Source organism: Sceloporus occidentalis, unplaced genomic scaffold, assembly GCF_023333645.1.
Source record: "Sceloporus occidentalis isolate IW3139 unplaced genomic scaffold, rSceOcc1.0.p SCAF_10, whole genome shotgun sequence".
Classification (NCBI taxonomy): Eukaryota; Metazoa; Chordata; class Lepidosauria; order Squamata; family Phrynosomatidae; genus Sceloporus; species Sceloporus occidentalis.
This window is the reverse complement of record NW_028316990.1, coordinates 1,752,337-1,766,322: the sequence shown is the minus strand read 5'-3', so window position 1 is coordinate 1,766,322 and position 13,986 is coordinate 1,752,337. Positions and strand designations below refer to the sequence as shown.

Here is a 13,986-nt window from a genome sequence, read left to right as displayed (position 1 = left end):
AAAAGACAACCCTCTCCAAGGCACTTTTGGAGAAACTTGCAAAGAGAAGTCAAATTACAAATCCTTAAGTAGCCAAAGCCCATGGCACTGACCCTGAAGCAAACTTCAGCAGAGACCATCTCAGGACCCCTCCATGGCTGGCTAAGAAATCCACAAGAACAAAGAAATCCTATCTGATATTCTAAACCAGAGAAGAATAACCAGGTAACAACACCAGGCAACACATGAAATTCTTGCACAGACACAAACAGAAAGCGAGAGCAAGATCCTCCTCTTGTCCCTTTTGGAAAACTTTACAAGGAATCTGATCTGGAAGGGGAAAGAACCATCTCTCCATCATATTCATTTTAAAAAAGAGCATCTTCTTCCCCCTGCACCAAACCAAGGGCAGGTAGACAATCCAGACCATGGTTTGGCCAGGCTTCTCACCTCCTAACTTTATCTTCCAAGGCTTGGATGGCAAAGAATCAACTCCCAAAGGCAAGCAGGAAAGTTACAAGGATGGAGAAGGAGAAAAAGTGTGGTGTGCCTCCTCCATGAGATCCAACTTAGAAGATCCCAGGAGGGAAGCTCAGAGGGTAGTGGACAGGCCAGTTTATTCCCCACCCCCACCCCCCAAAAAGTGAAGCAGAAAGACCCCAGCTCTTACCCTGGAGCCTGAGAGCTTGCCCAGAGCCCTGTGTTGGCAACCTGGTGGGAATGCCAGGCTGGTGCTGCCGCTGGAGTGTTTCTGGTTCACCATCCAGTCCTCCAGTCCTTTCCTAGCCAGGGAGGCATTTACAGCAAAACTATCACCTGGGATTTGGGAGAAAGAGAAAAAGAAGTTGTAATGGACCCCAGGACCACAAAAGACACCATATCTCACAATCCCCCCAAAAAATAAATGGGGAGGAAATCTCCGTTCTCTGGCTCCCAAGTTACCCCTTCTCCCATCCATCTATCCATTCATCCATCCATCCCAGGACCACCAAGGCGGAACAAAGCAAGGAGAAGAGGGTGAGGAGAGAACGGGTGCAGAGAACCAAACCAGGAGCACAAAAGAGGCACAGAGACACACAGACACACACCGCCCTGAACACACTCTGGGGGCTCCCTGGGAATCCCAAAGCCAACCACCCACTGGGGGATCTCTCTCTCTCTGTGTATATATAGATGTTCTCCAGCAGAAAAGTTTGTGAGCATGTGTGTGGGTGTGATGTGGGCTTATAGATAGATAGATAGATAGATAGATAGATAGATATCAACCCACATCACGCACACATATCAACCCACATCATATGTGTGTGTATATATATATATATATATATATATATGTATCTATATATGTCCTATCACACGCACATAAGCCCACTATATATATATATGTATGTATACAAATATATAGCAGCCCACATTGTGCACACACACACACACACACACACACACATATATGTCCTCATATTATATATATATATATAAGCCCACATCTCACACACTCACATATATATATCAGCCCACATCACACACACATATCAGCCCACATCATGTGTGTGTGTGTGTATAAGTCCCATGACACACACATAAGCCCACACACACACACACACATATATATATATACACACATATATATCAGCCCACAGTGCGCGCACGCACGCACACACACACACATATAAACCCACATCACATACATGCACATGTATATAAGCCCACATTATATATATATATATATATATATATGCCCACATCACACACACACACACACACACACACACACACACACACAGACATATAAGCCCACATGTATGTATGTACATAAGCCTACACCACACACATACACATATAAGCCCCTATCCCATCTATACATATCTGTGTGTGTGTGTGTCTGTGCCCTGCTGCCTGCGGGGCAAAGGAGGCTCAGAGTCCGGGCTGCTAGCAGGGAGAGGCGAGGAAAGTTGTGCCTTACCTTCGGGACTCTCTCGGGGCTTGGAGACGGCGGCTGGAGGGAGGCAGCATCGCAGCAAAGACAAAAGACAGAGAGAGGGTTAGAGCTCCATCGCTTGGGACTGCGAAGTCTCCAAGGAGAATTAAGGGCGACCCTCTCCTCCTTGCACCCCAGACCCCTTTCCTTGTCACTACCAAGGAGCACAAGGCACCCCCCCCACACACACACACACACAAATCATAATGTAGGACGCTGGAGCCAAAAAAAGGAGGACCTTGGCCAAACTCAAAGCTCTGCACGCACTCCTAGCAATGCTCCCTGCTCCTGCTCCAAAGGGAGGGCAAGTTGGGCTCCCTCCTGGAGGGAATGTAGGACGCGTCCTGGAAAAGGAGGACGGGCCCGATCAGCCCCTCTCCTTGGCTTTTTGGGGTTGCTGTCTCCCCTCCCTCCCCCAAAACCCCCTTCCCAAAGCCCCTGCGAAACTTACCATGCTTGGAGTGAAGTTTCCCCATGGCTTTGGGCCCCAGGAGGAGGGCATGGGGGGCTGGGGTTGGGGGGCCCTCAGTGGGGAGCCGGGGTGATGGGCTCCATCGCCTTCCTCCCTTGGATCCTGTCTCTCTGGGGTTCCAAAAAGCCCCCAAAGCCCTCCTTCCCTCTCCGATGCTCCGATGCCTTCTTTTGATCTTCCTCCTTTTAGGGATCCATGTGCTTTGGGCTGGGATGAAAGGAGGAAGGAGAGAAGGAGAAAAAGGAGGACAAGAAGAGAGGGAGAAGCCCTACATCGGCGCCCAGGCGGAGCAAGAGCCCAACTCCTGCCTGATCTGAGCCTCTCCTCTCCTCCTTTCCCCCCTTCCTCCTCTTCCTCCTCTCCTCCTCCTCCTTTTTCCCAAAGACAGAGGCGGTTCCAAAAGCCCGGACCTCAGCCTCCGGGGGACATGATTGACACCTTCCTGGAGATTAGAGCCTCTCGAGGCCCCGCGGAGCCAGGCAGCAGCGGCACTTGAAAGGCTGGAGGAAGACGGCGCCTTTTTGGAGGCGGCCAAGGAAAGAGAAAGAAAGAAACTGGAAAGGAAAAAGAAAAGGCAGCAGCAGCAGCAGCAGCAGAGGCAGAGGCAGCAGAGGCGGCTGGCTTTGGTGTGCCTTGCCTTCCCAGCCAGGCACAAGCAGCAGAACTCAGAGCCAGAGAGGAAAGAGAGAAAGAAAGAAAGAAAGAAAGAAAGAAAGAAAGAAAGAAGAGAGGGCTTTGTAGTTTGGTTCAGGGCCCCTCTTTCTAGGTCCCTTGGGAGAGGAGAGGGGGAAAGATGGATGGATGGATGGATGGATGGATGGATGGATGGATGGAAGGAAGGAGAAGGAAGAGAACAAAGAAGGAGAAGGAAGGAAGAGAGCATGAAGCAAGAGAAAGAAGGAAGGTGAGAAAGAAAGAAGAGGAAAGGGGGAAGGAAGGAGAAAGAGAAAGAAGGAGAAGGAAGGAATGGGAAAAGGAAGTAGAGAAGGAAGGAAGTTGCTAGAAGGACTCTCTTGTAGGCTAAATTGGTTCTGCTTTCTCAGATGCAGGAGAGGAAAGTAGGCTCAAGTCTACAATAGGTCACACTACCAATATCTCTCAGTTATGACAACCCTCTGCAAATGGATCTTGGAGCACCTTTGAGAGTCATTGAAAGAGAGAGGTTGGCAGCATACGTTTTGGGTTTTTTGACTTGGGTCTGCTTCCTCAGATGTGGGTGAGGGAAGTAGGCTCAAGTCTAGGAAAGCTTCTGCTACCAGCTTCTAGTTAGTGTCAGTCCTCTGCAAAGGGACCTAGAGTAAGACCTTTGAGACTAACTCAGAGAAGTTGGTAGCTTGAGCTTTCATAGACATGAGCCTATGTGAGATGCAAGGGCATATGGTATGGGCCTGAGGTTAAAACAACCATCTCTAAAGGGGCACATTTTACATAGAACCACAGGGACATAAGTGGTGTCAAACTACATTATTTCTACAGTGTAGATGCACCCTCAATCCAACTTACACCAGAGAAAGAGCCACATTTGTCCTCCCCTCCATTGTTCCATTTATATTCCTTCCAATTCAACTTATTACCAGCTGGACATTCAGAGATATTTTATTTATTTATTTATAATAAATTTATAAATGGGGAACATTTGTGGCCTTCCAGATTTGTTTGTTTGTTTGTTTGTTTCAACTGCAGGACCCAACAGACCTTGCCTTAACAGTCAGTGCTAAAGGACAATGGAAGTTATAGTCCAAAAAATATCGAGAGGGCTACAAGTTCTCCAGCCCTGAGCAACACAGTATTTCACCCTAAATAAGGTTTCAAAGAGTTGTAAACCCCCAACACTTTTTATGTTGGACATTAAATAAGCATAGTTGTCATGCGCCTATATTCTGATTTACAGTGATCCCAAAATCTCCAGTGGCCATGCTGATGTGCCGACTCTGGAGTTTGCCATCCTCAAAAGTAGGGCTTTGCAACACAATTTATCGTATGCAGTCAAGGCCAGCCCCCAAATTCTATCTGAAATTAAATCTGGATGTGGGCTTAAGCAAACAATTTCTTTAACTGGCACCCATCTGGACTCCTCTCCACTAATGTGAGAAAGCTGGAAAAGGAAGGAGCGGTGATTTATTTGAACAATGCAAATGACTTGCTTATTAAGCGCACTGTAGCAAATTACTACTTTGTTCACTTGTCAGGTGTATGCAGCCAAACTCACCTGCAAAAGGAGTGGAGCAAGAGTGAATTTGACAACAGGTGCACAAGCAGGAAGTTCAGGAATACACAAGAAGCTAACCAACTGTAACAATTCAAGATGCTCAACCCACTAGTCCTAGTCCTACTCTCAAACTACTACATCATGCTGACTTCAGCATAGGGTAGGCATATATATATATACACACACACACACACATACACTGGGGCCTAGTGTGGTATAGTAATTTGAGTGTTGGACTATGACTCTGGAGACCAGGGTTTGAATCCCTGCTTGGTCATGAAGACCCATTGGACAAGTCACACTCTCTAAGCTTCAGGGAAAAGCCATGCCAAACCCCCTCTGAACCAATCCTGACAAGAAACCTCCATAATAGGCTCACCTTAGGGCAGCCATAGGTCAGAAATGATGTGAAGGCACACAACAGCACTATACACACACACACACACACACACACACACACACACGAATGTAAGCTGACTGTGTTTCTAAAAATACTTTCTCTTGAAGTTGACTTCCATAAAACACTCATTCATGAATAGCTATTATTTTCTCTGCTATAATAGTTTGTAAAGTCATATGTTACAAAGGCGAGTAGTGATGTCCTCTCTCGGCTCAAACACTTATGGTGACTGGGACAGTGAAGGGTGATGCCCACAGCCCCTCCTGCCAACATGCTGTGGTGCAATGGGTACAAACTGTGACTCTGTAGGGTCCTGTTCCAACTTCTCATCACACTGGACCTTGATTTGGGAGGAAGCTGGATGTGTCATCCTTCAGCACTTCACTCGACAGACCTGCCAAACTTCACTTGGTATGACTGCATGGCTTTTAAAATGGGTTTTAGGGGTTAGAGTGGGAGATGGTGCATGTCCTATGCAGAATCTCAGCCCAACTTTTAAAGGTGCTGTCCATGGTGCTGATTTTGTTTTCAGCATGGATTCTTTCACATTCCAACAAAAACCCAGAGGGATTCACTAACCAATAACAAATTTATCCCCAGCACTTCTGGAGCCAGGCCTTACCATTCCATAATACACATGATGGTCTCTACATTCTGTTGTAACTTACATCTGACCAGAGTAGTCCGACTGAATCAATGGAATTTTTCTATTTATTGATGCACCATTCAACTCAGACTGCTGCCACACTGCAGAATTAATGCAAAATTGACAGTCATGGCTCCATCCAATGGTAACCTAGGGTTTGTAGTTTGTCATGACACCAGAGCTCTCTGACAAAGAAGGCTAAATATCCCACAAGACTACAGATCCCAGAATTCCATAGCATTGAGCCATGGCATTTTAAAGCTGTGTTACATTGCATTAATTCTTCAGTGCAGATGCAGCCTTAGGAGGTTTAACTCTATCTGGTATTAACCCAAAGGGATTCTAGCCACTCCCTGCTAAATGTTTACATTGCAAAACACAGGTTTGGAAAGTATAACTCGTCTTTGCATACTGATCTTCCAGACTAACATGGCTATGTCTTTGAATTCATCACTAGTAGGACTAGGATGGAGCCCTGGTGGCGCAGTGGTTAAATGCCTGTACTGTAGCCATTCACTCAAAACCACAAGGTTGCGAGTTCAAGACCAGCAAAAGGGCCCAAGCTCGACTCAGGCTTGCATCCTTCCGAGGAGGGAGCTCAAATGAGTACCCAGACTGTTGGGGGCAAATTAGCTTACTTGCTGTTCACCGCTATGATCTTTGGAATAGCGGTATATAAATAAAACAAATTATTAATTAATTATTAGTTAGCTTCTTCTATTTAGAGCTTCAGATGAGCTACTATAGCCTTTCTAATATAGTCATGGAACTTCCTCCTAGTAGGTTTCCAGGTGTTTCTGGCATTTTGGCCTTTCAGAAATCAATTTAGCATTTATCTGTTTGGAGTTAAGAAACTGGTTAATACACCTTTTACTGCTGCTTGTTTTTTATTGCATTTATTTTATTTTAGCATATATTTTGCTTTGCAGTTGCAGGTATTTGTAATTTGTATTTATGTGATTTCAATAAATTTCTGGTTTTAGGTACTTGTAATTTTCTTATTCACTGTGTCTTATGTAACTTGTTAGCTGCCCTGACCTCTTCCAAGGACAGAATTAACAGCAGCAACAACAATAAATAACATTTCATCAGGTTTTTAGTTTACTTTTAAGTTCTGTCTGCTTGTTAATATAGAATTGCTTTTACTTTGTTCTTGGTGTTATAGAGTGCAACAGATTTTAGTCATTTGGATAGTTACGCTAGTGTTTTATGTATGACACATGTATAACATACAAACATATGACACACATACATAACTCTGAAGGAAGCTATGTTAGAATGAGCAACTGTAAAGCTCTAGGGGCCACATAGACGACAAAATATTCCAAAAAACACATGAGGGAAAAAAGAGAGAAGTATCTAGAAGTTAATTTCTGGGTGTTTTTTTAATATATATATATTAAACGCGATTTAATGGTGCAGGCAGGTTTGTTTTTCCACTCTAAAAATGTCTCATTTTCTTTCTCCCACTCCCACTTTTCCCCATTGTCCTCAACTCACTTCAGTCATTGCAAACATTGCAAAGTGCAAAAGCAGTTTGAACTCAGTTAACTCAGCAGAGAGGAGAGAAAAGGAGGGAGCAGTATAATGTTGCTCTTCCCAGTAGGTTCAAGCAAAAGTAAACTGCTGCAGTTCTCCTAGTTTGCATGTTCTTCCGCATTGATAACTTTTGCCATCTTGACCATGCTCTAACGTTGCTTGTCCACATGTGTCCTGGCTTTCATCTGTTAAATGCTGGAGGGTATGAGTAAAACCTATATATAAGCTGAACTGTTGCTTCTGACAACTTCGAAATGATCAGGAGCGTTACCCTTTTTCTTTTCTTTTGCCAGATAAAAAGGGCAGTTCAATGGGTCAAGGGGTGCAAAAACAGCCAAGAGGAGGCCTCTTTTGCCCACCCATACATTGGAAGTTTCCCTTTCCCCTTTACTCCAGCTGCTTAGGCCTGAGCCAAAGGAACTGTTCTATGAAAGGAGACTAGGTCAGAAGTCGGGCTCCCTCCCACCACTTTTGAAGAACTATTTCCTTTTACAGATACAATGCATTAGAAAGAGAATTATCTATCATTTTTTAAACAACAACAGCAACAACAACCACTTTGTAGCTGGTCATTACTTTGTGTTTTATGAAAATTATATTTCCTTTGGGGGAAATTCAGCTAAGAGAGATAAAAGAGAAGCAGAATGCTTACGAATCCAAGTTTTCACAGACCAAAATAAAAAATGTCATATGTGTGCGTGAGAGAGAGAAAAGTTGGAGGTTTTACTACCCTACAAGACTTTAAGGCATGGTATGCACCAGAAAATGAGAAACAGGCCCAGCCAAACATTCCTATCTGTTGATTTTTAAATGCTAAAAATATTCTAATTGTTTGGATCTGGAGTTCACCTGGAAGAAAGAAAAGGAGAGATTATAAAACAATTTGCAATCAAATGCTTTGATTTGTTTAAGGTCTTGCTCACAGCGCACAACGAATCCTGAGTCAACAAATGCAACACAAACACTCATCCAAATCCACAATACAGTGGTACTTTTATTGGACAATGTACAAAATACATGATGCAGGTTTTTGAAGCTCCACTGGCTTCTTCATCAGGCAAAGGTGTTTAAAAATCATACACTTTTGGGTACATTCCAACTATATGATTCTAGAATACAGTCAGGGGAAGACTAAGGGCCTCTATGAAGTGGTGGCCAAAGTATAAAGATTGGCAGTCAGCAGCTGAAAGGCAATAAGTGGGCTCACATTCCCAGAACTCTGTGTGAAATTGGCAGAGATATATCCCCGATGGAGAAAATGGGTCCTGTGGAAGAACATAACCTATAATTTGAGGACAAGAAGCATCTGACTAGAGTGAGTGCATGATATTTTGTTGCTTGAAACAAAAGACAAGGCAGCATCTCTTTCTATTTCATGGCTGGAGAGGTAGCTGAGTCTTACTTCAGCACTTCACTACAGAATTACATTGTTCACCACATGCCAGCATGGCGTAGATTTTTCAGTGTTGGACTACAACTCTGGAGACCAGGGTCCAATTCCCAGCTGGATCATGAAACCCATTGAGTGACCTTGGGCAAGTCATATTCTCTCAGCCTCAGGGGAAGGCAATGGCAAACCGCTTCTGAAGAAATCTTGCCAAGAAAATCCTTCATAGAATCATAGAATGGGAAGATACGGCAAAGTCCATCCAGTCCAACCTCCCTGCCATGCAGGGAATCTCAATCAAAGCATCTCTGACAGATGGCCATCCAGCCTCTGTTTAAAGACCTCTAAGGAAGGATACTCCTCTACACTCTGAGGGAGTTTGTTCCGATACCCCTAAGGTGGTCATAAGTCAGAAATGACTTGAAGGCACACAACACACACACGCATAAGGGCCACAAGCTAGTTTAAAGGGTATAAGACATATAGCAGGACAAGATGTGTGACTCTTGCCCTCCCCTCAGTTATTCTTGAAGGCCCATATAAGAAGACCCCCTTCTCAGACACACTATGCCCCTGTGACTCTGGCCAAACAGAAACAACAGAGCATGTATTGCTCCAGTGCTCATACTACAGGGACATCTGCCTCAGTCTTATGTCACCTCTATTGCACAAATACCAAGGACACACAGGTCAATTTTACACTTCTCTGTTGCTTTCATTCAACCCTGATACAACATATAATGTGGCCAGATTCTATTCATCTGCAGTTAAAATTTGCCAGACAATATACCCGACTAGTACCAATCTTGTCTTGCTATACTAGAGCTGTGAAATCTGAAAGGATATTGTAAATATAGTTCCTAACTTGTGTTTTTATTTTCTTTTATTCTGTATCCTGTTTTTATCTGTGCTGGTCTATAGCCACAGTAAGGATTCTCTTCTCTTCTCTTCTCTTCTCTTCTCTTCTCTTCTCTTCTCTTCTCTTCTAAAATGTGTGCCTTCCAAAATAGAGAAGTGTCTAGGATCAGAAGGAACATCTGTGGAGCTTCCTCTACCTCAACATTTGCTGCCTGATATGTTTGACTCACTTTGCCTTATACGTTTCTGAACCTCATTTGCAAAACCCACAGAATGCTGCAGAAGATGCAGCCCTAGAAATGGGGAAAGGCCATATAAGGAAGACATATAGGCCAAAGAGAAAGGGAGTTCTGGGAAGGCAAGCAAGTATAAAATTAAACCCCCAAGCCCCTTGCTCAGTATTTTGCCTAGCATTTTTCAGTTTTGGACTTCAGACCAAAGGATGTTAAAACCAAGTAAGGATTTGAAATGGCGGGGGGAGTTGGGGAACAGCACAGTGTAATTACAATGAGGTTTCATAACCACAGGGTCTTTCAGATACACAAAGTCTTTTGTCTCTCCTACCACCACATCCCCCCACCCTTCAATGGAGCATGTTAAGAAGTGAAATATCAGAGTAAAGCATGCCATTCATAAAACTGTAATAATGATTAAAGGGGCCTCTGGTTTAACCCCGTGACCGCAGTGGAATTTTTTCGAAGGGTTGAAATCTGTGACGCAGGCGGAGAGGGTGGCCGTTGTTGTTTTTTCCCCGGTCACCCTTTCATGAGCGTGGAGTGCACTAAAACTCTTGCAAAGAGCTGACGTTGAAAGAAACCCTTTTGAACCCTTGATGCAATAGAAACCTGTTCTCATCTCAGGGTGGGAAACTGAATGTGGGCCAGAGTTAAGAAAATGCAAAAAGAAAAGAAAAATCACACTCTAAAATGTTGCAGACCTCATAACAACTAGAGGCCTAGTTTACAGTTGGAAAGGCTTATTTGAAAGGGGAGGAGTTGTTGTTTTTGATCTTCTCAAATGGAGGGGAACCATCACAAAATAGATGAGTAAAGGAGCAGTGTGTTCTTGGTACTATCTGTGGTGAAGATGTGCATTCTGCATTTCATTTCATTCATACTCTCCAAAATTTCACAGAGGAAGACTGGAAACCACATAGTTAAGCAATATCAGACTGTAGCAAGATGGCAAAAGGTATTAATGATGGCGAATACATAAGCTAGGAGAGCTGCAGGAATTTGCTATTGCCTGAGCCTACTGGGAAGGGCAAACGTTGCCCTCTTCTCTCCTCTAGTTTATGCTGAACTGAGTGGAAACTATTTATGTACTTTCAACTCAGTTTTCAGCAAGCATAGTAAGCAGAGGTAGCAAGCAATTTACTATGCAAGTAAGGAAGAAAAATAGACTTATAGCTGGTTGAGTGACTGACCCCAATAATGCTCATCACTAGTTATTCATCATCCTGGAAAAAGTGAAGTGCTACAGGATTTTCTTGTGGGTTCAGTGTTGTTTAATATCTTTCTAAATTACTTGGATAAAGAAATAGAGGGGATGCTCATCAAATTTGAAGACATCAAACTGGAAGATAGCTAACACTCCAGAAATCAGAAGAGAGACTCAACACGATCTTAATGGATTAGAGGGCCAAACTTACAGAATGAATTTCAACAGGAATAAATGCCTAAAATACCACATCTAGGCAAGAAAAATCAGGTACAGAGTTATAATATGATTGATATCTCGCTTGACAGCAGTATATATAAAAAAGATCTAAGAGTCTTGGTAGACCACAAGCTAAAGATGAGTCAACACTGTGATACGGCAAGAAAACTAGCACAGTTCTAGGCTACATCAATAGAAGTATAGTGAACAGATTGAAAGAAGTAATAGTACCACTCTGTTCTGCTTCAACCAGACTTCATGCTGGAAATACCTCTGGGCACCACATTCAGAAACTGGAATGTGTCCAGAAGAAGGTGACCAAGACGGTAAAGGGTTTGGAAACCAAGACCTACAAGGAACACCTTAGGGAAATGGTATGTTTGACCTGGAGACTGTGTGATGATACGATGATCATCTTAAAATATCTGAAGGGCGATTGTGTGATAGATGAACCAAGCTTGTTTTCAGCTGCTCCAGAGGGTTTGACCCAAATCAGTAGAATCCAGTTACAAGAAAAAAGATTCTGAATAAATTTTAGGAGGAATTTCCTGTTGGTAAGAGCTGTTCATCAGTGGAATGAACTACCTTGGAAGGAGATGGACTCTCTTTTACTGGAGGTTTTTAAACAGAGGTTGAATGGACATATTGGGAATGCTTTAGTTGTGGATTCCTGCCAGGGGATTGTACCTGATGACCCCTGTTGTATCTTCCAAATCATGTGATGATCTGATTCTACATTCTACCAGACTTTGGGCTATTGGTTCACAGATAAATGCTGTCATCTTGTACATCCAACTGTTATTGACCATCAACTACAAATATGAATTGACATATGCCATTAAAAGGTAATGTATTTCAGATGACACTGGGTAATATGAGGGCCCTTCAAGGGCCAAATATGCATGTGTGAACATCCTTGAGTGCAGGAGCAACGTTCATACTGGGTCAGGCAGTTACATACTTTCAGTAGTTTGACATTTGCCATTTATTTGTACTGTTTATAAAACTATTTTGAGCTGTCAGAATGGTTTTTATTATCCGAAACAACTATCCACACTGAACGCACATTCCTTTCTTTGACTTCTGACCAATATTCTCAGTTCTCTCCCATGTTTCACACAGTTTCATCTAATCCTGGAGCAAGTCCAGAAGTCAAGGAGGATAAGAGCAAGGGTGTTCCTTCCCACTCCACCTCACCACTACCTCAAAAAAATTCACCCTTTTTATCTTAAATGGTTTCCTTACTGTCTGCTTCAGCAAAGAAACTGTGAAGCGAAATCTTCCTGTAGGAATAAAAGAGGGAGGGACAATCCCAAAATGAGGATGTGAATTCTATGGGTTTTTCCCATAACACATAACACATTTTTATAAATCAATATATGCTTGTTATAAGTCGATATTCTCTTTGCAATATTGGGGGGGGGGGGGGACCAGAACCAATGCACTGACATTTCACCATTTTCTGTATTCAGAACATTGTTTCCAAGTGTTAAACTTAGACATGGATCCTGAAAAGGAAATGCACCCACAGGCCCTCCATGTGGATCAGGACCTTGTCATTATCTTTTTAAGGAGTCATCTTATTCCATATGTTTAGCTTTTGTCCTTACTTTTGTATGGTACAGAAACATTACTTTCTTTGGCTTGGTCCCAATCACATGAAGCATTTGCATCTGATGTTCCCATACATCCCTCCATCAACAGATGTTCCTTTGGTGATATTTGAGTCCAGTATGTGGATTTTGCTTGCAGGGTTGGTGGAATGATATGGCCGTGGTCAGACGTTGTAGTCTTGCTCAAGCTCCAGATGTAGGACTAATGCAGGGAGATCATTTTCCAAAGTCTGGAAACATTTGTATTAGTGCTAACATGTTACTGTTAAATCATAAAAGCAATCTAATTTGTTGATCTTAAACCAGTTAGCAATTTAATTTGTTACCTTGTTGTTTCAACTGTTTAAACATTCTGTCATTATACTTCACAATATTACCTAGAATTGCTGAAAATGAACATAATGAAAACCCTAATAAAAGTGTTGTTTAAGAAATTTTAAATTTGTTGTTGGTGTGTGTGGGGTGTGTGTGTGTGTGTAAGAAGGCTATCAAATTTTAATAAATTATTTCCAAGCTATACAATTTGCAAAGTAGGGCTTCCCACTTTCGGAAAACTAGAACTAAAATCTTCGGGTTAAGATTTGAATGAAATCCTTAAGAATATAATCACATATAGAGGCCTACTGAAGATTATGCAGGAGAGGACTTTCTCCCAATTGTGAATTAAGGGCCGAACAGACAGGCCAAAATAAAGCTGCTTTGGGCCACTTTGGAAGTGTGCTGTTTAAATGAAGCATGCGTCCTAAGAGGCCGGAAGCCACACCAAAGCCACATTCCAGTCTTAAGAACTGGAGCACAGCTTTGGCACAGCTTCAGGCCTCTTAAGATGCGTGTGTCATTTAAACAGCAGACCTCCAAAGTGGCCCAAAGCAGCTTTATTTTGGCCTGTCTGTTTGGGCCCTAAAGTCAGCCCTCCACATTTGGAGCTTTGACTTTTGCAGATTTGGTTATTCATGGATTGTATTAATGTATTCTCTCTAGGGGTCTCTAGGTCCTCCAGCACAACTCTGTGGTTAACATCCGCCAAAGGTCATGGAGAGATTCCTAAAGAGAACACTTTGCTAGGCATGCTCCAGCATAATTCTATGCTCAACTTCCAGATGTTGATCACAGACTTGCACTCATGGAGCTAGAGATTCCTAGAGAGGTGTTATCTCAGGTAAAAAATAATGGTTTTTTATATGCAGTTTTCCCTCTTTCATGGGGGTCCTGCTCCCCTAACCCCAGTAAGTGTGGAGGGCCCACT

The 13,986-nt window shown here is 43.0% G+C and overlaps 1 protein-coding gene across 2 annotated transcripts in view; it reads right to left on the bottom strand.

Moving 5' to 3' along the window:
• NKD1 (NKD inhibitor of Wnt signaling pathway 1) overlaps positions 1-2,831 on the bottom strand; it is a 146,720-nt gene extending 143,889 nt beyond the window's left edge. For both annotated transcript variants that reach the window (XM_089539923.1, XM_089539924.1), the window contains exons 1-3: positions 2,409-2,831; positions 1,943-1,975; positions 650-795 (exon numbers count right to left, since the gene is read on the bottom strand). In XM_089539923.1, the coding sequence (XP_089396049.1) occupies positions 650-795; positions 1,943-1,975; positions 2,409-2,433 (204 nt within the window). In that variant the 5' untranslated portion in view covers positions 2,434-2,831. The remainder of the gene's footprint in view (positions 1-649; positions 796-1,942; positions 1,976-2,408) is intronic.
• Between the last annotated feature and the right edge of the window lie 11,155 nt (positions 2,832-13,986).